Source organism: Anticarsia gemmatalis, chromosome Z (assembly GCF_050436995.1).
Source record: "Anticarsia gemmatalis isolate Benzon Research Colony breed Stoneville strain chromosome Z, ilAntGemm2 primary, whole genome shotgun sequence".
NCBI classification, from domain to species: Eukaryota; Metazoa; Arthropoda; class Insecta; order Lepidoptera; family Erebidae; genus Anticarsia; species Anticarsia gemmatalis.
Window position 1 is genome coordinate 7,345,007 of NC_134776.1, and position 25,007 is coordinate 7,370,013.

General features: G+C 34.0%; 1 protein-coding gene across 7 annotated transcripts in view; it reads right to left on the reverse strand.

Moving 5' to 3' along the window:
• Positions 1 to 5,676: 5,676 nt before the first annotated feature.
• Ack-like (activated Cdc42 kinase-like) overlaps positions 5,677 to 25,007 on the reverse strand; it is a 30,550-nt gene continuing 11,219 nt past the window's right edge. For 2 of the 7 annotated variants that reach the window (XM_076134350.1, XM_076134353.1), the window contains 21 exons: positions 24,230 to 24,361; positions 23,346 to 23,443; positions 22,874 to 22,970; positions 22,207 to 22,437; positions 21,134 to 21,305; positions 20,573 to 20,596; positions 19,490 to 19,542; positions 18,836 to 18,937; positions 16,906 to 16,971; positions 16,693 to 16,779; positions 15,080 to 15,117; positions 13,809 to 13,931; positions 13,391 to 13,533; positions 12,113 to 12,172; positions 10,912 to 10,986; positions 9,394 to 9,449; positions 8,979 to 9,169; positions 8,719 to 8,755; positions 8,186 to 8,639; positions 7,727 to 7,848; positions 5,677 to 7,006 (listed from right to left, as the gene is read on the reverse strand). In XM_076134350.1, coding sequence (XP_075990465.1) covers positions 6,809 to 7,006; positions 7,727 to 7,848; positions 8,186 to 8,639; positions 8,719 to 8,755; positions 8,979 to 9,169; positions 9,394 to 9,449; positions 10,912 to 10,986; positions 12,113 to 12,172; positions 13,391 to 13,533; positions 13,809 to 13,931; positions 15,080 to 15,117; positions 16,693 to 16,779; positions 16,906 to 16,971; positions 18,836 to 18,937; positions 19,490 to 19,542; positions 20,573 to 20,596; positions 21,134 to 21,305; positions 22,207 to 22,437; positions 22,874 to 22,970; positions 23,346 to 23,443; positions 24,230 to 24,361 — 2,559 coding nt within the window. In that variant the 3' untranslated portion in view covers positions 5,677 to 6,808. Of the gene's footprint in view, positions 7,007 to 7,260; positions 7,373 to 7,726; positions 7,849 to 8,185; positions 8,640 to 8,718; positions 8,756 to 8,978; positions 9,170 to 9,393; positions 9,450 to 10,911; positions 10,987 to 12,112; positions 12,173 to 13,390; positions 13,534 to 13,808; positions 13,932 to 15,079; positions 15,118 to 16,692; positions 16,780 to 16,905; positions 16,972 to 18,835; positions 18,938 to 19,489; positions 19,543 to 20,572; positions 20,597 to 21,133; positions 21,306 to 22,206; positions 22,438 to 22,873; positions 22,971 to 23,345; positions 23,444 to 24,229; positions 24,362 to 24,817; positions 24,845 to 25,007 lie in introns of all 7 variants that reach the window. The other 5 variants (XM_076134351.1, XM_076134354.1, XM_076134356.1 and 2 more) reach the window with 5 other exon arrangements.

The window sequence follows — 25,007 nt, forward strand, 5'->3', positions numbered from 1 at the left end:
CAAGTATTACACTCTTAACAAAAGGCTCTATCCACATGAGTATAAACAAAGTAACAAACACACCCACTTAAATGGATTAGGTTGAGGATTTTCAGCTCTGACCTAAAAATGTTAAGCTGTTCGATACACACACGGCTTTAATTTCCTCTGACGTCACTCAACTTATTAAATAGAAACAGTTGAAATGAAAGTTAGAAATTCTCTCGCAACGATTTACCTAATCTATAACTTTGAAATATAACCAGGGTTAGCAGCTATACACTTAAACCTACTTATGTAATTCCAAAAACGACTGCTCTACTATTCAGCAATAATTTAGGTAGGTTAGTTAATCATTTGGTTAGTTTTTTGAGGTGCTGTATCATGGTACCTGAGAGACTGAGATTCACCGATACTAAACGCTACAGAGAGTAGGTAATATTAGGAACTTTTACATACACATCTTACATCAGACACTGTAATTTAATAAAACAATTATAATACTTAGCCCTATTCTAAATGCTATATCGCATAGAAAAGGAGCCCTAAAATGAATCAAAATCGAAACATCTGTTTAAGATCTACTTACGCTGCCCCAGTTACACAAACACACTCGTTGTACAAGCTCAAATCTTTTTGGCTGGAATTAGAATCAGCACTCAAAAAAGTATAATTTATATTACAACCGACTGATTACCTAAATAATTAAGTTGGTTCTATAGGTAGGTATACTGGTACAAAGGCACCCCAAACCCCTAACACGATGGTGTGGGGGCCGAGGGTGAAGTGCCGTCGTGATCTACTTCCATTGACCCAGTTCTTCCGTCTCGTATGCCCCGAATTACTGACCCCGACTGTTTTCAACGCGCCTACTCTCTTCAATGTTCTTAACAATGGCGCTTATACAACGTTATACATCGTTTTCTATGTGTTTTACGAACAAGCTACTTACCTCTATCCTGAGCTACGTTTAGCTAACCGATTAAGGTAATTCTTATAGGATAAAGTGGTGGGAGAACGAGTGCCGGATGGCAATGAAGGCAAAAGCTTATTCAATGTAGGTACCTGCCAAACAACATTTTTAAAAATCTACCTTATAGATAGCTAGAAGCTAACGAGTAGGCTTACGTTTACATTATATAAGCAAATACTAACTCATACCTATCTACACTATTCGTCAATCAGAATAGCCATACCAAATAAAATGAGAATGTAGATTCGTCTTTTACGCTGCCAGTGCGAAACCGCTGCATCGTTTTCGATGAAATAGATTCTGTAGAAAAGCGAAGACCTGGAATATAAAGGCTACTCAATCCAATAAAGTGGTTGAAATTGGGCATAAAAGTTCTGTACCCAAGTAGAGTAGTGCGGGTCAGCTAGTAAAAATTACTAAGCAATTAATGCTCGTGGTACAAACAAATACAAATATGCACATTAGAAACAATATTCACATTCCATTCTAATCTGGGTCAAATATATATCAAGCGGTAGATGAGTACAATATCTATCGAGCGGGAAGTATATTTAGCGGCTCGCAAAAGAGGCTCGCTTGACCCAATTTAGCTAATGAATTATTTAAAAACAAGGGAGGCGCGCCCTTCCTAATAATAGTGATGGGTACACGTAATGCTATTTTAAGCGTTTAAGGCGATATTTTATGAAAGAACACCGAGGATCTATGAATACAAAGAGTAAGCTTAGTGAGGTAGTCCATCTAGAGCACCCGTTTGAATAGCACCTAGCCTTACTCATCTATATTTGACAGGTTTTCTTCGTGGACTAGGCTAGGTGCTATTCGAACTGATGCTTTATAGGCACGTACAGACGTACATAGTATAGGGTTCGCTATTTGAATGATTTCATACTCCAAAATTATCCAGGAGATTAATAAAAAAAAGTAATATATAAAAGAAATTTGTGGAAATTATGTCTAGCGATTGATGCTTTACACAAAATGTATCTGGCTCGATATTCTCCTGTTGGGGTTAGGTCTCATTCGCTAATATAAGAGAAGTTGGCTCTACATAAATATACGAGTTCATTTAGATAATTTTCTACTAAGCTTATAACTCTTTATATTATAGTAGGTACTCGGATTTATTAGCTATAAATAACAAGAAAAGTTTCATAAAAAAATCACCCATTAGTATAAATGTTGAGCAGTTACAATTAGTTACTGAATCTGCCATTTAGAGGGTAGAGCCTTATGAAAAGAGCTAGTAAGAAGCTCAAGGCCACTCCTATTTATAGGTCATCAATTAGCGATGTAGACTAAATGTTACGTACTTTATGAATAATGCTCAATTAAGTATTAGTGCAAGTACAGAGACTTCGAACAAGAAACGAGTCTCGGAAGGAACACAGCAGCGCTTCAAAACTTATTGTAGTCTAGTTATTATACACATCACAATCTAAAAAATAATATTTATGTAGGTTTGTAACAAGCTTTTGTAGAAGCTTCTACTCGGAAATAAAATAAATAAACGATGAGAAAAGAAATGAAAATCGTTGCAATTTACTTAATATTTTATTTAAGTATTACCCTATGAGAAGTATTTCATAAATTTTGATTACAGACAAACAACATATGGTTCACATATTTGACACAATGTATTTAATACGCAAGACATTTATTAATATTATTATATATTGTTTTGGCACGAGTGGCCGCTAAGAGACATATCTGTACATACACAAACAAGTTGTTGCCACTTGCTAACAACATAAGAAGCTCAAATTCTATTCGCTTTGTCAGATCTATATGTATATAGTGTGTGTGTGTGAATTGAGTGAGCACCCTAAATAAAATTTAATAATATATACTAGTCATTTAGTAAAAGGTGTGAAACAATTGTAAAAACAATCTTACAATTTGTAAAAAGATAAAACATGAGATATATCAGTTAATGAATGCTCACTCAGTTCGCACATACGATCACCCTGAATCTCAGAACGTATGAAGATTTCATGTAAGATTTATGTACTACTCTTTAGTAAAACCTTTATAAAGTTGTCGTTTTAGATATCAATCGCCAAGGGCCGTATAAAAAAAAATTACAAATACTTTCATATGCTCACTCAATTCACACACTTTGAAAGGACCCGATTTCTTACGAACAAACCATAATTTCATTTTGTTATAAATCTTGTTTTATTAAAAGGTATACACGTGATTTTGTAAAATACAAAGCGAACCATAAATGTAGCACGTTTTGTAATAGTTAATTAATATAAGTGCTCACTCAATCCACACAATTCTGAAAAGTTATAAACGTTAATATCTTTGAATTTATAAGGATTAGAAAGCTATAAATTGCGCTAGTTTTAGTAAAGAAAAGTTACTAAAGATTTGCCATTTTACATTTAGTACTCTCAGTTTACTCTAAAAGATATTCAACTGTTTGTGTTTCAATGAAAATCTGCCATACTGTAGGGTTGTCACGGTATTTCCGAACGCAGCCTTATCCATATTTTGTTAATTTTACTAAACTACCCTCATAATAATATGCACCTAGTTTCGGATTATTCAATCCTGTTTGTTTGTTAAGTTTGTCATTTAACATTAATCGTATTATTGTGTGGCATACGTAGTACAGTGCAATAATGTACCTATTATCAATGTTATTGTTTTTCCTGGTGACTATAACGTAAGTATATTTAGCTAATAAATAACAATATTTTGTTCTTTTTTTATTTGTTCAATGCAATTTTTACGGTTCCGTAATACGTACTACTATAAAAAATAACTATTGCATTACAGAGTAATAATTGGAAGAGGTCGAAAACCTCTGATAAGTTTCGAAAATCAGAAAAAAATATTTCTAAAACATGCTGAATACTTACAAGCTCCCAACATTAAATATAACGACCCAATATTTTCTAAGATGTCTGAAGAACTTGAGAATAAAATGTCCCCGATGGCATTATACATATCACTGAATCGTCATAGAAGCCGTATATGTACTCTGAACGACGAAACTTCGAACGCAACAATTTCAAATGAGGTGCCAATATCCGATTCAGGCTGTGCGACTCAACTATTACAGTCGTCATCGTCGGAAAAAGAGAACAGCAGTGTTGTTGTGAGTGATGATGAATGCCAAACATTTTCTTTCTATCTCGATATTTACGATTGGAAAAAAATTATGCCTATAAGTGCCTCTAGGAGAAGAAGCAGTACTTTGAGTTTCTTTAATTATAAAACGCTGCCAAAGTTTAAGTGGAGCAGTTTAATCAAGGAAAAAATATGGATTCACACAAAACTACCGTGCACTTGGACTATTAAAAAACACAAAATTAGTGATTTAATTTCTTTTATCGGTAAATGTTCCCAGTGCAAAGCTGAAATTCGTATATCAAGTTCTAAAAGAACTGAAAAAATCATGGAATTCATCTGTAAGGTATATAATTTTGATAAGACGTTTGAACACAATCCTAAAAAAAAATCGAAGCTTACCCCGTACCGAAGAAAACAAATAGCTAAAGACCTAAGCCATAAGTCTGCTATTAAAGTACACAATGAACTGACTTCAGCTCTTGTGACTGATACTGACCGTATATCTCCACCTGTTCTGCCTTCCCTTTCGGCTTTAAGAAAGATTAAGTCTGAAGCAAGACATGAACATTTACCACATGCAAATCCTATTTTGTCGTTGTTTATTATAGCTAAAAATTCATATCGTAATAATATAAATAATATTCGTGATTTCAATATATTCCCAGATTTTCGTTTATGTTTTTGGAGTGATAGTCAAATTCATTATTACAATAATTACCAAAAGAAATTCAAAAAAGTGACAATTACCATTGACGCGACTGGCTCATTTTTTGAAAATATATATTTGCCAGATCGTACTACTGCCACGAAAAGATTATTTTTATATGTTGGACTTTTAACAGCCGATGATAAACTTAAATCTGTACCAATTTTCCAAATGGTCACTGATTCTCATTCAGAAAACTCGATATCACTTTGGTTAAAAAAGTGGTTATCTTATGTTGATACTCCACCCGATGAAATTATTACTGATGACTCATCGGAAAGTAGAAAGTACTGATCAAAATATTCTGTTGCACTCTTTAAGCTACATCCTGATCGACAACGATTGTTAACCCAAAAATCTAAATTTGTAATTTTTTAATTAAACTACATTATGTAAATAAATGGTTTCAATCAAATTCGTGTATCATTGACCTTACTGTAACATCCCATGTTAGGTCCTACTGCTGACCTCGTAGATAAAGGTCATTATAAAATAAATAAAATTTTAGTTCAGCAAAAATGTCCAGCGTGACAACCCTACAGTATGGCAGATTTTCATTGAAACACAAACAGTTGAATATCTTTTAGAGTAAACTGAGAGTACTAAATGTAAAATGGCAAATCTTTAGTAACTTTTCTTTACTAAAACTAGCGCAATTTATAGCTTTCTAATCCTTATAAATTCAAAGATATTAACGTTTATAACTTTTCAGAATTGTGTGGATTGAGTGAGCACTTATATTAATTAACTATTACAAAACGTGCTACATTTATGGTTCGCTTTGTATTTTACAAAATCACGTGTATACCTTTTAATAAAACAAGATTTATAACAAAATGAAATTATGGTTTGTTCGTAAGAAATCGGGTCCTTTCAAAGTGTGTGAATTGAGTGAGCATATGAAAGTATTTGTAATTTTTTTTTATACGGCCCTTGGCGATTGATATCTAAAACGACAACTTTATAAAGGTTTTACTAAAGAGTAGTACATAAATCTTACATGAAATCTTCATACGTTCTGAGATTCAGGGTGATCGTATGTGCGAACTGAGTGAGCATTCATTAACTGATATATCTCATGTTTTATCTTTTTACAAATTGTAAGATTGTTTTTACAATTGTTTCACACCTTTTACTAAATGACTAGTATATATTATTGAATTTTATTTAGGGTGCTCACTCAATTCACACACACACTATATAGTTCAATGACATTGCACTTACGTATATTTTTGGGAGCACCTTCTTACATTAGAATATAGGTTTAGAATATAGGCAGCAAGTGAGAATATTGGACAAGAAAAATATCAAATATTAATAAAAATTATAGATTAAAATTATTGTTATCATATTCAAGATAATACCAGGAATAGACATCGCTAGTTGCCCATATTTCACAATATTACGACCTACCAGTGAGTTTATATAATTATAATAGTAAAAAAATATAATCAGAAAATGTTTATATATATATAATATATATGTGTGTGTAACACACTAAGTTTTATTCGAAGCTCTCATTTTGCTCCACAAAACCACTACGATAACATTGCTCCTCACAGAATTCTGGTCCACTGTATGTACGTCAAACCTAATTAAATATATTATTGTACATTTATCAAGCTCATATTATTATATTCTCAATAGCCATCATGTTCATTTGCTTGCCTATTAGAAGAAATTCACACTTTACAACAGGTATCTCAGTTTCCCATTCTACTGCAAATGTTCATAAAGTTCAAAAATTGACTCGTTTCACTTCCATCCCTTACCACCAATCTAAAAGGCAAGCTCGAAAAGGCAGTCCAATATACCTAACTCTAACCATAGATATTGCTTAATTATATTATCATTGATAGTTGCTGATAGTTTTGACAGCGATGGAAAGTCACAAAGGTCTGTCACGGATATGAAGTATCATCTGATATGCTCATCAGTAAGTTGGAATTATAATCATCTTAAATGTTAATACAATTTAAAATATAACCACAACATCACACTACTGTTTACTTTTATGAATGTATTTGTTTAGTTTATGTTTAGGTAGTTTTTCATTTTAAATAACTTCACACAGGCTTTTGTTGACTGGATCCGAGTACGGCAGAAGCCTTGTTAATGTCGCCGTTAGCTTTGGCGAGCTCCGAGCTGCAATCTTCCAGGGAGATGTCGGTGCCAACCGACACGCTTACACGAACTAACTTGATAGCATTGTGGACGTCCCATGAACTAAGCTCAAGGGCCTCCAGGCACTCCTCCGGAGAAACCTGCAGCGAACACCCATTTTATTATAGATTAAGACCTAGTCTAAGCACACAGACAATGTAGGAATGGCGCTGAATACCCCATACTATTATAATAATATATGTTTTACTAGTTTGATCATCTAGGTTATATGATACGGATGCACAAAGCAGATTTTTATCCTTCACTTCCAAAACTTTATGAGTATGTGGTTACAATATTACACGTATGCGGTGTTACAGAGCCTTCCAAGGTTATAGCATAACAAATAACATACATTTACATAAAAAGAAGTCATGCAATTCCAGGCAAAAGGCCCCCCAAAAGCTGGCCCTTTGCTGGTAAATCTCTTCGATAGTCTTCGGGCGTTTTTGTTTTTTTCGCTTTCCCTGCAAACCGAGCCTGAATTTAAATCCAGCAGCTGTTTCTTCAGAACTCCATTCATGCAAATCAAACATCTAAGCTATTCGACTAACACTAATAAAATGTATGATTAGACACAACACATGATATTTATATTCACCGTTGGTAATTTAATATTTTGTTTTTTGAGATTGAAATCTCTTTCTATCACATGATGACAAACAAATTACTCGGTTTTTTTTTTCTTGCACATAGATATCGTTTTACGAGAAGTCATCTATTTTTTCAATTATGAAATTAGAATGTTAATAAGCTATCAGAATAAAATTAATAAAGCATTACTGAGTGACATAATACTGTGGATAAATTGAGACGCTTACTTGTTGTTTGAGCACTTTGCTCATGATCCTGACTTCATCGGACTCGACGCCGCGCTGGCGTCCGCAAGGCTTCTGGTCAGCGAACTCCAGAAGATCTTCCACCGAGACGTGGTCTTTGCAATCTGAAAGTGTAAATATATTGTTGAAATTGCCTTATTACAGTTGATTTAACGATCATTAATATTCAACTGCCCATGTTTATTTATATTAAAGACTGAAACATTACGAGTATAAATATTAGGCACTCATTTGAACCTATCAAAAATACGAAACAGTGACGTCGCTACGTCGTATTTTTACACCAAAATGTGATTTTGACATTTCATAAGAGTGAATTTGTTTGGTAGTCAACCTTATTTCATATAAATACAGTTTAGTCGTTGCGCAAATAGGTTCTCATCTCAGATATCTGCGGTTAAAATATAAATTTCACACGTATACTGTACAAAGAGTTTATACCTTTGACCAGTGCTCCGGCTTTGTTAGCCTCTTCCTCACTCTCGTCAGTAATAACCTCTAGATCAATGTCGGCATCGATATCGTCCACATCATCAAACGTGTAACTGGTGAAGGGGTTCGCTCCACTGGGACCCGGCATCACGAGGTCAGTTGCTCCAGGGCGCGGAACACTCGGTCCGGGCGCACTTGTAAAAGGATTTGTATCATGCTTCCCGGCGCGTTCAGGGCCATCATGGACGTCGATGTCTTTTACCTCTATTTGCTTTTGTGGTCGCACTTTGGTTTCCCTCCTCTGTGGTTGGGAGGTATTCTGATATATGTTCGGAACCGGTTCACACGGTTCCACCGGTTTAACTTCTCCAGGAATCTTTAATGGGTATTTACGAATATGCCTCGGTTTGTCAATTAGTTTTGGTTTTGTTGTCCTTGGTGGTAGTGGAAGTGGATTTTCAGGCTGTAATAAGAAAAACGAATTAATATAAGACCATGTTTTTATGTTTTCAATAGTATTGAATGTTATGAACAAAACTTACACAATGATGGAAGCCATCTTCGCGATTAGATTGCGAGCTGAAATCAGAAGTAAAAAACACTTTAATAATTGAGTTAATAATTGATTTATAAATATTTTGGTCTTTATAGTCCATTGACTTAGTAGTGGTATTTAAGGTCCGCAGAGGTATTATATAAAAAGCTATTTTTTTTTTGTATCATAGACGTGATTGTGAGATAAACTCTAACTCTACTAAGTAGTAGCACCATATGGCAAAATAATAAAAAAATAACATCTTACCGAGGCATGTGAGTGTTCTTCTGCAGCGAGTGGAACTGCACATGAGACAAGTGAGAGGCTGGCTTGGGGATTGTCGACGGTTTCAGGATACCACCGGTCTCTTTAGCCAAGTGAGACATGAGTGAGGTCGATGGCGTCGGCTCCTCGATCAGGCTGGTGTACGCCATCTTGCTTTCCGCAGTTAAAGATGACTGGAATGAAAAAAGTACTAATTTAAAAACTTTACGCCTTTGCTTTGTTGTTTGACTAAATAAATGAATTCAAATACTATATCAGCATGAAGATGTATTTTGAAGCATATTATACTCATTTAAATTTAAACTGATAAAATTAAACAAGTACATAATACGCATGGTATTACTACACACGATATGATAAATATGATCCAAAAATTATAAAATAATTAATGTTATACCTGTATATCAGGGACGCTCTTAGCTTCCTCGCTGAAGTTACGACGCTCTGGTTTTCCTATAAAAACAAACCGTATTACAACAAAGCAAATAAATGTACATAGAAAGTACAGTCAGCCACATTCAATTCTTAAATTCTGAGACATGCATTTTGTATCAACAGCAATTTACAATGCACATTTACGCGACGAATTCTAACTACTCCATATAGAACTGTAGCACAGAAGTTTTGAATTTTTCATCTTTGGTAGCCAACTGTACTTCGACAACACCGAACTAATTTTGCATTCAGTCTAACTCGTAAACATTTATCCTACAACATTCAAATATAAAAATATCTATTTACAATCCTAGAAACTTATATACTAACAACGATAATTTAAACTACTACTTACTAACGACAAAATGTACGGTGTAAGCAGAACGCCCTAAATTCCATTTAGTTTTTCAAAGAATATTGATTTAAAAGAAATATTTTATAAAAATAGTCACTTTTGAGTGAGCGAAGTTTTGGAAATCAACATATAATTTATAACTCTAGGTATCGCAATTTCTACTTCTATTAATAGATTTCGAGGCTATTTCCACCCATTTATAAATTGTAGTCTTCCCACTTGAGTTCCATAATATTTATATTTTTAATTTTATTGATATACGCTACTTAATCCTTTTTAACGATAAGCCAGGACTACTGTAGTCCTTGCACATGGGTGCGTGCAGCCTCTAGTTTTAGGTCTACTCTCTCGATTTCTTTGCTTTTGTAGCAACTATTTCCGCCTGCAGCGTTCCATTTACACATAAAAAACAAAAGATAATGACTAAAATCTACTTATAAAATAAAACAGCTATTACACCAATGTAATAGAGAATAATAAAAAAATACGTCAATACTAAATTAATAGCTAAGTACTAAAGAGAAGAAAACTGTAACTGAAGCGTCAGGTAACAAAAATTGTTATGATAGTTCTCTTAGAAGAAAAAAGACGTAAATACTCTTATTTCAACTTTATAGTATTACTTTATTCTATTAAAGATGCGACTTGTGTATCGCTCGTACTTGTTAAATTAACGCTGTGCTTTTATATTGAGCGTAGCTAGACTTTATCAACAATATTATTTTCTTTATTTTAAGGGACTTAAAGCCATGATTGACTATGTCCGTCCCTTAAATGGCAAAACATTATACTTTCAAATTGTAAACACATCAACAAATTATATAGATTTATCGTTTTATTGGTCCCAGTAAAATTTTATTTTTTTCAATCTGTCGCGGTTTGTACACATAATACTAAATTGCTAAACAGATCTCAAACGTCGGGCAACAAATAAGGTATGTTAACATTAAAATTATTATCGCGTTTAAGATCCATTTAGAAATTTAACAATACATATTTATCGATTAACAAGTCAGTGAGACATTAGTCTTTTCACTGATATTAATTATGCTCTGACGGCTCAGTTGCTAACAACCGTACAACTAACAATAATAACAGTAATATCTAAAACACTTGTTCATGTACCTCGGACGGGAAAGAGAGGACCTATTTCCACCCATTCGTGGGTTCTCGTAGATGCTTCTAACTGATATTTCGCATCTTAAAAAAGTATATACCCGTTGAAATTATCCGTTTAAACAAAAAATATATCAATGATGAATGACATGTTGAAATGAATGAAATGAGCCTTTAAAGACAGGTCGAAGTCAGTTTGGTTTATAACATTAACGTCTGGTATCACCACTTTTATATATCTATTTCATAACTAATCAGATGGATTTCTGACAATTCATACATTTGCATTTTATTTAGCAGATAGGTTATCTGACATTTATAAAGTGTGGAACTGGCCCTAAATCAATTATTTTCCTTATATCATTAGAAATATAACTCACATGTACTATTTTGAAGCAACATAATACAAATCACTGTAATGTAAACTTAAAGTCACTTTACATAGCAATATACGCCAAAAAATAAATCAGCTTTTTTTCTAAAGACTTTTTCCAAACAGAATAGTCGCTTCATAGAATTAGTTAATATTCTTGTCGCGTGAATGATAACTAAAATGGTGATGAAAAAAAGAAAATTAAAATTGATATATTTTGGAATCCTTGGGTTGCTATCAATCGAAGCGTCAGGTTAAAAAATCTGATTAATATTTTGTGTTGCTCGCACTCGTTATATTAACTAAATACTATTCTATTTTATTACATAGCAAGAAGTTTCAAATAAATCGTATAGAAATATATTTTCAATAGGGTAGTTGAGTAGCTACGCTTTATGAAATGTCAAAAACACATTTTAGTATTATTTTATTTTTAAAATGTGCAACTGTGAACTTTTCGTGGATTTGATTTTGCACAAAATAAGTTATATTTGTGTTAATTACTCTAAAACCAACCAGCAGGTATTATTTTAAAAATATTCTTATTTTCTATGTGATTAAATGAAATTGTAGTATAGCCTTCACTCCGTCGTGATTTTGTTGTGATCAAATGAGTGTCTAATATAATGTTTTAATAATTTTAATTTAACATTATTAACAAAAAAATTACAAAGCATGAGCATTTTGGATGATTCTCTCTCCTACAAGTTGAATATTTTTTTAACCCGGTCAACTACCCTATTTTCAGTTGTAAACTGAACTTATTGATATTTCAGTTAGCATGTATGATCCGACGCCTCAATTGATAACAACTTTACAACAAATCTATAAACCCACCTCCTTTCAAGTATACAATTTCGTGTGTATCCCACACTTCCGGTCGGTCCTTATATGGATCTCATGGAAAAGAACGAAATATCAACTAACACAACCGTTTATATAGAGTCACTAGTAAAATAAGGGGTGTACTTCAACACGTGATACTTTATAGCCAAGGGTAATGTTTAAAACATATTTATATTAAGTAAGGTCAATTTGGGTAACTTTGAATCATTTGGGTAACATTGAACGTGGGAATTTGAACTAGTTTCGATTATTTTTTCATTTACATTTCAATACATTCACAACCTTTATTCATATAAAACCAACACAATTGATAAAAGTTTAAAAACTAAAATAAACCTTTATCAATTGTGTTGGTTTCATATGAATAAAGGTTGACTGTACCAAGCTATTTTTTTTTTAAATTTTGAGAGAGTATCATGTGCTGAGCGTGCTCTATCAATATATACCACGCCTTGGCAGCCAGGCGTTGTATAGAAATGTGTCAATAATAATCCGTGATCAGGCTAGATTTATGTTATAAAGTGTAAAATGTTGTCCCTAATGTAACTAGTTGGATTCGAATGAAGAATATTATGTAATTTAATACACTGACGGAGGTGGAGATCTAGGTTATTTATAATAATAATAATATTTTATCAAGGATTTATAGTAGAGTATAAGACAAATGTCTATAGGATGGTTTAAATGAGATCCTAGTCGAAATGCCCTTAGTCGTAGTGTAAACCATTACGATCTCAATCTTTCCTATTGTGGTTTCTATTAGTGTGACTGTCATAAGTATCAACTACGTAAGTGACGTGAAAAATAGCAATATTATAGCTACAGCTAGAGTGTGAACAATATTGGAATCAATTATTTCTACTGCCATACTAAGGCGCGACTATATATATAGTTAAGGCCTAAACTCTGGTCATTTATTAATTTCCTGGTGTCATCGCATTCCACTCTGACAAAAATCCTTTTAATTTATGTTTTGATTTGCTCTGAAGTCTCGGGTTCTGTTCCCGGGTCTTTCAAAGTACTGTTGGAATTTTCTGATTTACAAGTATAAGAATACTTTTCCGTAGTCCGGACTTTGGTACGTGTCCGATAAATGATAATGGGATCGCCTGCTATTAAATGCTACTAATATTGTTAATGGTAACCGTGGGTGCATTTTAATACACCTATGCCTACACTGCCTTAGTGTATAGCAGTCTAAATGAATGAGTATAGTACAAGTAATATTTAAATCAAAAACCTATCAGATGTTTTTTTAAAGTCTCTTACCGACAAGGTCTCGATCTCGCTCATGGTCGTGGCTGGAGTGTCCGTGGTGTTGCAAGTATAGGGGAAACTTGAAATGGAATCGACTACGATCACTCGGTGAGTTCGGATTCTTCGGCTTCTCACCGCCCAAGTCGTTCATGGACCTGCAAAATTGAAAATATTCTTAATAAAGATTCGTACAGTAACAAAATATTTTAATAGAAATAATCAGACACTAATTTTCTGTCTTGAAGCTAATTTCCACACTTCTGAATAAATATCAGCAAGATTATGAGGTATGCTTCCGACATTTATATATATGTATAAATGTCGGAAGTATACTGTAACTTTATCTATCGGATAGGATACCCGAGATTTAACCACAACGTTTCAAACTGTTCCTAATAATAAGCTGTAAAACTGCTGCAATGAAACTTACTTGGACGTTATTTCGTTGGCCAGAGCTACGGCCGTATTTAGAGTCTTCTCATCGTGCGCGGACATCGGCTTCATAGTGCATGTTGGAGAGCTTTTCTTCTTGTCTGATTTGATCGCAAGGCTCCTGGGGAGTATAGAATATACCAACGTGATAGTACAATATCACTCACATGATATCACCGCCTTTTTGCCATGCGGGAAGGCAGATATCAAAGAACGCCACTCGGTATAATCCTTACAAACTTCCCTTGCATCTTTCACATCCATCTTGTCATACAGGTCACTTACTTTGTTGGAGCTAGTCCAGGGAAATCTGACTTAATATTTAATTATTACAAGAATTTAATGTGACACTAAACTAATATCATTAACCATCAGAATGCTAATTTCGTAGTAGCTACTTGAAAAATATCTATCTTAGCTTTCTCGATTCTGAATGATTAATCTATAGGGACATATAAAAACAGAAACCTAAAATGTGAACAAGGGGTCCTTCTTATAATGTAGGCACCCACTAATGACATTTTATTTGATATTCCACCCTTAAAGGGATAAAATGGGGGCCAAAATTTTGTATAGAAGGTCGTCGTTCTTGGCGCTTGAAAATTGAAACTTTATACTTAGGTCTACAAATCAAGGGAAACCGCGCGGGTCTACTAGTGTGTTATAATAGCAATACATTAGGTACTAGGATTTCTTTCATCTGACTTGCTTTACCGTATAACTAAAAGTAAGTATAACAACTATTAAACTATTAATGATTTAAGCGTTTTTACATACCTTTCCATGCGTTTAGTAAATTTTATAGCATACCTGCACATTAATTTTTTAAAACATTTTGTCCATTTATTAGGTTTGCTTGTAATAAGAAACAGTTTTATAAGATACCAGTCGAATAATATTGTTATTTAACAACGATACAAAAGGATATAACAGGAATTCAACCAAACTTGTACAACCATCATCAAGTCTTCCGAACTGGCAGTAAAGAAAAACTGCGAAAATTAGTAATATCATATTAACACAAACCAATGAGACATCGGACTGATAACGCTGGTATAAGCGACTTGGACAATACTGCCCGAGTTTCTGGCTGTGATAATAGATTATATAATTTTTTATAATTACAATTTCTATACGCAACCCGGGTTTCGAACGCCGAATCTTTGTCCTGGCCCTGGCCACAATACTGTTGTAGTACCCTTCGAGATTGTAGTTAGTAACCAATAACAAATACAGTTAAGTGAAATACCAATTGTTTAAAAAAAATACCTTTTAGACACGACGGTCTCCGTCTTAGATGACGTACTCTGTAACCAAGAAAAATGGAGAAAAATGATGAAACCGTCATAATATATTTACCTAACTTTGGTTAACAAAACACCAGATAGAACCTCGACAACGAAGAGCAGATTTAGTAAGTAATATAGTATATTAGTGGTATTTACATGCTTCAAGTAAACTTGCATCGGAAGTGGTGCGCGAGGTCAACCGAAAATGTGTTCAATGGTTCATGCTCTAAATAAAAAGATAATATTTTGTAACGAAATAAGCACGAAACAAAGAAGTGCAGATTTGTGCTCAAATTCCTCACAGAATTATTGTGTACATAAATTGCAGGTGATGTTTCCAGGTTACGTATCTCTTTATAGTGTTTTGTCAACCAAAATTATCTTACTACTTATTTCTATTAGCTATTATATACTTATAGAAGTAAATAAACTGAACAAGATTGGTATCATAATCTTAAAACAATCTTAAAATTAAATGTACTAAAAAGTACGAAAACGTAAGCTTCAATTATATAATTAGATTATTACAGTTGCAATAAAATAATTATACGTAAAACACATATTGTGTCAATGTAGAACATGCATTATAATTACCTTCAAAAGGACGTAGTCATCATGTTTCAGATAACCACAATTAGGTTAGGATAAGAACTCCCTTTTTTGAAAATGTGATCTTGTCACATTTTCAGGTATAGATTCCGACGATACTTCATCTCTATAAGATAATTTAATGAGTAATATGTACGCACCACTCTTAAATATTATGAACTTATTACATAACTACAATTAATTATTATATAAATTATATACATTTTTATACCACAGGTGCCACAAAACAACTTGAACACATATTACCATAGTAGGAGAAAGATCGCGCATGTAAACTTCGTACAAAAGAATTTATGTTCTCAATAACTTAGTTGCATTGATACCTATATATATATTTCATTACAAAAATATTATTTTACTATTTTTTTGTGTATTTGAACTGTATCTATAAACGAAAACTTCATTTCTTCTCAAAAACCACACAAATGTAATCAAAGTATTGTTATCGTGACCAAGCAATCAGTGTTCTCAATGCTTTCACAAACTTTGGTTCCTTATTTTCATATTTCTTTCTTCGAAAGGTTTTAAAGACTCAATATTTATTCACAAAAAAATATTATGGACAGGTTGAACTGTTGTACAAATTTCAGATTTAATAAACAGCAAGAAATAAAAACAATGTACCTATGTTTTGCTTTAAAATATTTAGGTGAAAATTGTTTCTTTTTTGTGTGAACTATTGAATATTATTATATAAATAAGGTATAAATTGATCGTACACTAACCATCTCGCGTGTTCAAGTTGTTTGCCGGCTCTTATACAATGCTGCGTTAATATCTATGTTTACCGTAATTACCTCAAATTGGACATCAAATATCCAATTTACATATTTTTAGGTATACCAATTATACAATTTTATATGTTTAAAATTCCGCTGAAACATTAAAATATAGAATTTTGAAGGCCGCTCAGCTGTGGAGTCAAAATTAGATAGGTCTACCTTACGATTAGAACGCCAGCAGGACCCTGTAAACGTTACTCACCGGTTCGTCGCGTCGCTTCGTATCTAAGCTACGGAACATAGCGTCCATCTCATCGAGGATGCTTTGTCCGAAGTCTGTGGAACTCTTCTGAAACACGAAAACCATTATTATTACTTACTTAAAAACAAAAATTAAACATTCTTCTTCTAGACGATTGAAAGCAAACACAATAAAAAAGCTATAATCAACTCGATGATAAACATGACTACTTACAGTGGTAAGAGTTGTCATTGTAGTTCCAGTTTCTGACTTTACCGGCGATTGCACCGTACTGTCGGACTGCAAAAAAAATTTCAAATTATTGTCTGTTTTCCTTATGAAATGAAAACGGGCAGTCTTGGCATCAGTCAAAAACACGGTATATTCCCAGTTGTCCCTTCTAACACTGCCCCCCGGAGTAACTATTTGAATGAAAGTAGGAAGAAAATTCCCAGTTGTCACCCCGGGTCGACGGCGTAGATGGGACAACTGGGAATAAACCAAAAAAACGCAGTGTTGCCCTAATCATTTAATAATCTGGCTATGATAATACTATCAAACCGCGGCGTCATTAGTTGCATCAGCGTGAAAATCAAGGGTAGTTGACAGGTTTATCGAAAAATTATTAAACTTGTACTCGTAAAAATGTCATCCAAAATGTCCATGCTATGTAATATTGTTTAAATTAAGATTATTACAGACTAACACATTATAATAGGCACCCATTTGATACCAACAAAAATACGGAATTGTGACGTAAGTATGTCGTATTTTTTATTTCATAAAGAATAGCTAATTTGAAAAGTAGTCAACTACTCAACTGTGCAATTTGACTGAATTAAAATGCATATTATATGACATTGTCACGTTACACGCAACAGAGATGTTTTTAGGGCACCAAAAGAGATATTTTAATTAGGCCATCAAATAGATAATAGACAAATATGAGTCAGGTATTTTCGTTCTTTAAACCAATAAAGGTCTTAGTGCTCATTCACGTTGACTCGCGGGCGCGGTGGCGGGCGCGGTCGCGAAATATCAAACGTATGGCGATGTACCGAAGTGTTCACGTACAAACCGTTCGCGCGGTCTAAGTCGCGGGCGAGCTAGCGGCGTCGCGCGCGGCCCGCGTGGCGCGCTCGCGCCAATATCAAACGCGTGAAGATGTTCGTGTGTGTTCACGTCGAACTAGCGGTGGCGGGCGCGATCCACTCGCGATGTCAAGTAAGATCAACCAGTTTGAGCCAGTTTGAGCCAAACGCCCGCCTGGCGGCCAACGTGAACACAAATCGCCACGTCCCCGCGCTCACGACCGCCACCGCGCCCGCGAGTTCCAACGTGAACAAGCACTTAGTTATAAAGCATTAATAATTTTAAAGTGGGGGATAACAACACCGTATCATAACAATTTATTGTTTGAATACTTTTTGCAATCTTTCTTCAAGTTATAACAAAAATTTAATTTAACTCACCAGACTGCATGCAATAGAATACATACAAAATTACACACACATACTATACATTAAATCACGCGTTTTTCCCATAGAAGTAGGCTGGGACTAAAGAACGCCACTTGTTACGATACTTACAAACTTCCCTAGCATCACTCATAGCCATACATTTTGTCATACAGGACCGCCGGCTACGAAAACTACGCACCTGACCTTTTTTCAAGACATCGTCGATATGATCGGCTCTAAAAACATGCTCCCGACTTGTATTTACGTCCACAAAGCAAATTTTATTCGTCAATCTACATTCAATAATCCTCTTTACATGACCAAACCATATGAGCATCTATTTTTCGATCCTTGTCACTACATCTTCTTTCAAACCACAACGACCTCTTACCATGCTATTCTGTCATTCAAAGTCACAACGCATAATTTCTATTATTCTACTTTCGTCCTTTTTCTGCAATGCCCAACATTTACTACTATACATTAGCGTGCGAGCAAACATTGCACATTGTGAACAACCAGCCTTGCATCTTGTGATATCGATTGGTCGGCCATTTACATACACAGATACACACATAATATCACGCCAGGCAGAGAGCAAAGAACGCCACTGGGTACTTTCAAACTTCCTTTGCCGCATTCACATCCTTACATCTCGTCATACACGTCAATAGAATGAAAAATAAGAAATATGTAATACTTACAGTATCATTGTCTGAAATCTCGTGATATTCATGGACTTCTTCTGTTTTGGGGACTGCTCCCGTCTCGGGCCTGTGTGATCTGCCGAGCGTCGCGTACTTCACCTGTGGACATTTTAAATTGATTTAAAGACTTTGATATATGACCGTTTCTGTAGCGCGTATGTATAGGCCTGCCACGCAATGGTTTTGGGTTCGATTGCCGGGTCGGCCAAAGTGTTATTGTTTTTTTTTTCTAGCCTATATTAGAATATTTATTTACAGAAGGTCGGAGTTTGGTAACGTGCCCACGTCAGTAGGCTCGCCCCTCATTACATGGTTAATGGCAAAACGTGGCTGTATTTTCAATACACCTCTTATTGCATCTTCGGGTATAAAAATCCTGATGTTATTGTATACGAGATACATACAACGCTAGCTGGAGACAATACAATAGATATTGTAATTGGTACAAGGAAACAGTTGCCTTACATCATCTGCTTTTGAATTTTTTTGTAATTTTTGATTAAATCATAGTAATAGATTGGTGCCCTGCAAGTGAAACAGTAGAATATATATTTTCAAAGTAATTAAAACTTTGTTACATAACATCTTGTTACAAGTATGTTAGTGTAGTGCTTATATAAAAATAGATTCCCGGCATAAGTGTGCACTTACCTTGTTAAGTATGCTTCTTGCCGATGGAGCTGACTCCGACAACGATCTGTGACCTGATTTTCAAAAATATATTTTAAGAATTTGCATGCAAATATTTGGTAGGTAAAATAATATGTATTTTATTTATAATAGTATTTATTTATAGTTTACTTAAATATGTACAGTCGAGCCTTGTGCGACTTGTTATAGATAATTTAAGGAAGTTAACTAAATAGTTTAAGGTTCATCTAGAATGTTATATTGACAAATTAAAAATGTATACTTATTTATAATCATATACGAACTATCACAGATACTTAATTTATTTTGTGATACTTAATAATATAAAACTATCAGCTATTTATTTGAGTTTTGTTAACTTAAGCTAAAAATACTCATCTGTGTGTTTGATCGACATCCGTTGTTCGCATCACTGGTCTACAGAGCTTTTAACGATTAACGAAATACTTCATGTAGTATACTAAGATAAATTTACTTGAGTTGATTTGATAAATGACCGCGAAAACATAACTTGTAGACACACAAAATGTAATGTGATGTATGTTGGTAGCTCGGTTGTGTAAGACCGAAGCCATGTCCAGCAGTGAATGAAAAAAAGCTGATAATGAGAATGATGAAAATTATCAATTTTCAATCTACTCACATTATTTTGTTTCTTTCATGTGGCTAGTAGCCAAAAGCATTTAAGGATCTCAAAGAACATTGACATGCCGTCAAAGATCTCAAAGATCCCCTAATGCCTTTGACTTCAGTAAATGGCTGCTGTCTCAAATAAAGGACAATGGAGGCCAATTTGTTATGTGTCCTCCGAAGCCGAGAGTCGAAGAAGCTCAGCTTACATACAGGAAATAGTACGTACTAACCGTACCAAGGTTTAGTTACATCACAAAATACTTTAAGGTGTCTTTGTATGATTTTTGTACGAGTCAATATTAGATAACTCATTTTAGAGAATGTACAGTTCGAAATAAAACAAAATAAATAAATATTTTTGGACAACTCAATCACTTCTCACATATCTGTAAGTTATTTATAGAAAATATAAGTTTAAAGGTTTGTTCTATAATCTACGACCATACGTACCTGCCCACCACTTCTTTTTCTTAGCTTTTTAGTAACAATAAGAAAAATATATAGTAAGTAAGTAGAAATATTATGTTTAAGGCAAGATACGTCATAGTTTCAAATACTTTCTAATAATATATTTGACGATAAACATGAGGTGCGAAATAACAGTCTAGATCTCAAACAGATCTCTCTCATACAATGGGAAAACTGATTACTAGAAGGATAGACTGATTACTGACTACCTTTGTTACAAGCTAACTGCCTTTTGCAGTCAAATTAGTAACATTCAATAAAAATAATATTTGTAAATACCATGCCAATTGTAACTTTTTGTTATAATTGCTTCTAAATCTTTTCGAGGCTTTGGTATATGTATGTAGTTTAGAAATTATAATTATATTATAACATTTCCTCGTAATCGAAGAAAAGAAAACGAAATGAACATGTGATCAATTTTACTTGTACATACAGTTAGGTATGCATTTGACGGACTAATAAATAACTCCTAAATAGTTTTGTTTCAATTTTATTTTTAAAACTGATTTATTACTCTATCACTAACTATGCAAAACTCACCAAACGGCTCGGTATCCTCGCGAGAGGACCTTTCCGGTCTGTTCGAAGTCAGCATTGGGTACGGAGTGGTGCCCGAAGCTCCGGTAAGATGTGACGGCGAGTTGGGGTTGATCAGCGGCACCTGCTCCAAGTCCTCGGACGGCTTGTACGGAGTCACGATTTGACGCGGAGGCTAAATGATCAATAAGCATTTTAGTAAATAATAATGTTGTTGTCAAAGGTAGATCGTTAGATTTTTATAGTCATCTTGTTTTATTTTTTGACAAGATAGACAAAATAGAATTATGAAGTTAATGTATAATGTTAATCTGGAGATGGTTTTTCATCGTTGTAAATTTCTTACAATTATAATGACTGAAATTAGGAGATTAGGAGATATTTTCTGAGATAGTAGTTTTAATGGTTTAGTTACTATACAGAACGGTTATTATTGTTACTGTAACCAAATAGTTATTTATGCGTTATTAAAAACGGTAATCCTAAAGTATATAGATGCTTTATATTAACTTTAATTTGTATGTTTAGACCAAGCTAAATTATAATTATTGTCAGTACAAATGTTTATTCGTTTTATTTAATTTGTTGTCAATATAAATTGGTTAAGGCATTGCAATTATTTTCTTTAAAGCATTTTTGTAAACCAAAGCACATAATAAGCGGGGTAAGTACATGCAAAGCACATTAATGGTCATATGAATAGAAACATAGTAAGTAATAAGCAAACTATGAATGAGCATTGTATATAACACATACTGTATTTTTTATATTTACCTCGGAATGGAAACTATTAGTAAATAATTGAAAAAATGTATATCAAAGTGAAGCTCATAGTTTGCTTAATACTATAATATTCTACTTCTGAATACATTATACCAACCCAACCGAAGCCAACGAATTAGTAAATTGTATAAATATAAGTCGCTTTCCTGATAGCACACTTGAGAGCCTTGTAAAGCTGATAACATGCTGAAACCAATCATAGTTCTCCCTCACCCTAGTGCTTGATAACTGCTGTCTTGAGATGACAAACTGTAGTATTAGCTCTATGGTGTTACAACCAGTTAAATACTCACGCAGCCAGCCGGGTCCAAGAACGATATATCACCGAAGTAAGCTCCATCTAGGCCCACGTGGCCAGTGTGTTTGACTTCGCCTTGTGGGTACGATATCATGCTGCGTTGTATCGTCCTCTTGCCCGTATACGTATGACGTTTGACGTCACACCGCAGTAGCGAGGAGCGTATCGAACGTGAGGAATGACGTGTCGGATGCGGTGATAGCGACGACACGGATGTTAGGGCTTTCTGATGGAAAATGGCGGTTGAAGCTTAATGTTGTTGTCGTTTTATTACTAGTGTATTTATTCAGTTAAAGTTCTATTGTATAATTATCAGAACAATTTTTGTTTTACGCGTTACATTGATCCTTCAACAACATGCAGCTTCATTTCAAATGGCAGTTCCCAGAATGTATAAATGAATGAAAGGGAGCTAGGGATAACACAAATTTCGATTTCATTGCTAGAAAATATTTTTAGTCACGTAGAATGATTACAAAACGCAAAAGTAACTACATGTATCAATCTGTTTCATTTTTACAGAGCTATAATTTTAATAATTTTCAATAGTAATATATTCTAGCAATGAAGGAGATGGCAAATAATAAAACAGCGAGATTAGGGTCACAGAGTACACACAGCACATAGATCCAGAGGCTTGTTGGCAAAGAGTTAGTACTTACATCTGGCGGCACGTATGGCCGTGTGTGGGCCGGGTCGATCAATCCACAGGTACCGCCCGCTATCACACCGAACCACATTGGTGAACGTGTCATCGCCCTAAGAAATAACATTGCATTTATATCTACATTTATGTATTCACATTTCTCTATATTTATTTAGATTCAATATTGTGTGAAGAAACCTTGTTTGATAAATTTCAAAGTTTAGGTATATGGTTCTGTTGAGGTCTCAGGTTTCCGTGACTAATTATTATTGTACTTCACCTTTAATTCATAAACACACTATTAACCTACTTTAGTTAAAAAACTACTATAATATGTTTTCTCTTTTTCATTTCGCTAAGAAGTGAAAGAAACAAAACTCTTTATAAGCCTTTTATAACTTCATATATTTTTATGAATAAGAAAGTAAATGTATAATGCCTGTACAGTCACAAAAGATATAAGTTTCAGTACAGTTCAAAACACTTACTCTTTGCCCAAGATGGTTACGACTTGTCCTGCCTTGAACTCGAGATAGTTGCTGCGTCGACTATCGTCGGACTTGTTACAGTGCACAGTAGTCACCACCTAATCAAAAAACCATTGTTAGTTATAAAAGCGTTATTTAAAAACTAGCTGACTCGCGCAACTTTACTTGCGTCACATAAGAGAGAATGCGTCATAAGAATTCCCGTTTTTCTAACAGTTTTTACTGGTACTCTGCTCCTATTGGTCGTGGCGTGATGATATATATCCTATAGCCTTTCTCGATAAATGGGCTATCTAACACTGAAAGAATTTTTCGAATCGGACCAGTAGTTCCTGACATTAGCGCGTTCAAACAAACAAACTCTTCAGCTTTATAATACTAGTATAGATTACATTTACAAAGCATAGCTTTCCATTGCAGAGAGGGAAATACTCCAGTCAACGTGTACCCCAGAGTTTGAAAATAGCAATGGTAGCGACAATAAAAATGGAAGCCGGTCGAAGTGTCAATCCTACAACCCTCTTCCATATAATAAGATAAGACTAATCAATGAGATCAAAAATTCATTGATTATTTAATTAGGATGTACAATAACGGGTTCATGATTTGTTCAATGTTCTCCTCCAATAACAGCAGACCACAACATATCAATACATATAATTTATTAATTATATAAGGTGGTCGGCACGCCACTACCATTGCGTCGGGAGATCGTGGGTTCGATTGAGAGATGGAACAATTATATATGTACACAAATAGTTGTTTTGTCTGGTTGTACTTTGTGTCCGTGGTTTGTATTTATATAAGTACCCGCGACACTAGAACAATTCTAAGTGCATGAGTTGTCTTTCTATAAAAAATAATAGCTTTAGTTTTAAATTAACCTGTTCAGGTCGTAGGGTTCTCAGTCGAGCGCTCAGTTCTCTGAACCTAGGCCGGCTATTTGGTTCATGAGACCAACATTGCAGCATCAATGTAAAGTATTCCTGAGGACAACACTGAGGACGTTCCAATCTCTGTAAAAAAAAACATATTTTTAATATAACATAATACAAAAACCATCTTGAACGTAAACCTCATTTGTTTATTTATCTTTATTATTATAAAGATAAACTTACATCTAGACCCAGTCCTAAGAGCAGCTGATCCGGACAAAAAACAATCATTATTTAATCGTTCACTTTTTCATTAAGTAATGTATGTATTATATTATTAATAGTATGTGTGTATTATATTAAACATAAATATAATCGAAAGTAAACCTTATTACTAATTTATATTTATTATTATAAAGATAAACTTACTTCTATATCCGCTCTAAAGATATGCTTATTCAAACAAAAAACAATAGTTAATAAAATGTTAGTTTTCTCATTAATGATAGACGTCTTCCTGTATTATATAAATATAACGGAAAGTAAACCTCATTTATTTATATATAGGTATATATATTATTATAACGATAAACTTACGTCCAAACTCAGTACAGAACATAGCAGCTGATCCGGACAAAAAACAGCAATTACTTAAATGCTCACTTTCTCATTCATGATTAATGATAGAGTTATTCCTGTATTATTATTATTGTATTTTATATATACATAAAACAAAGACAGGTTTGTTACAACACTTATAATTCGAAATTTGCTGAACCAATTTTCA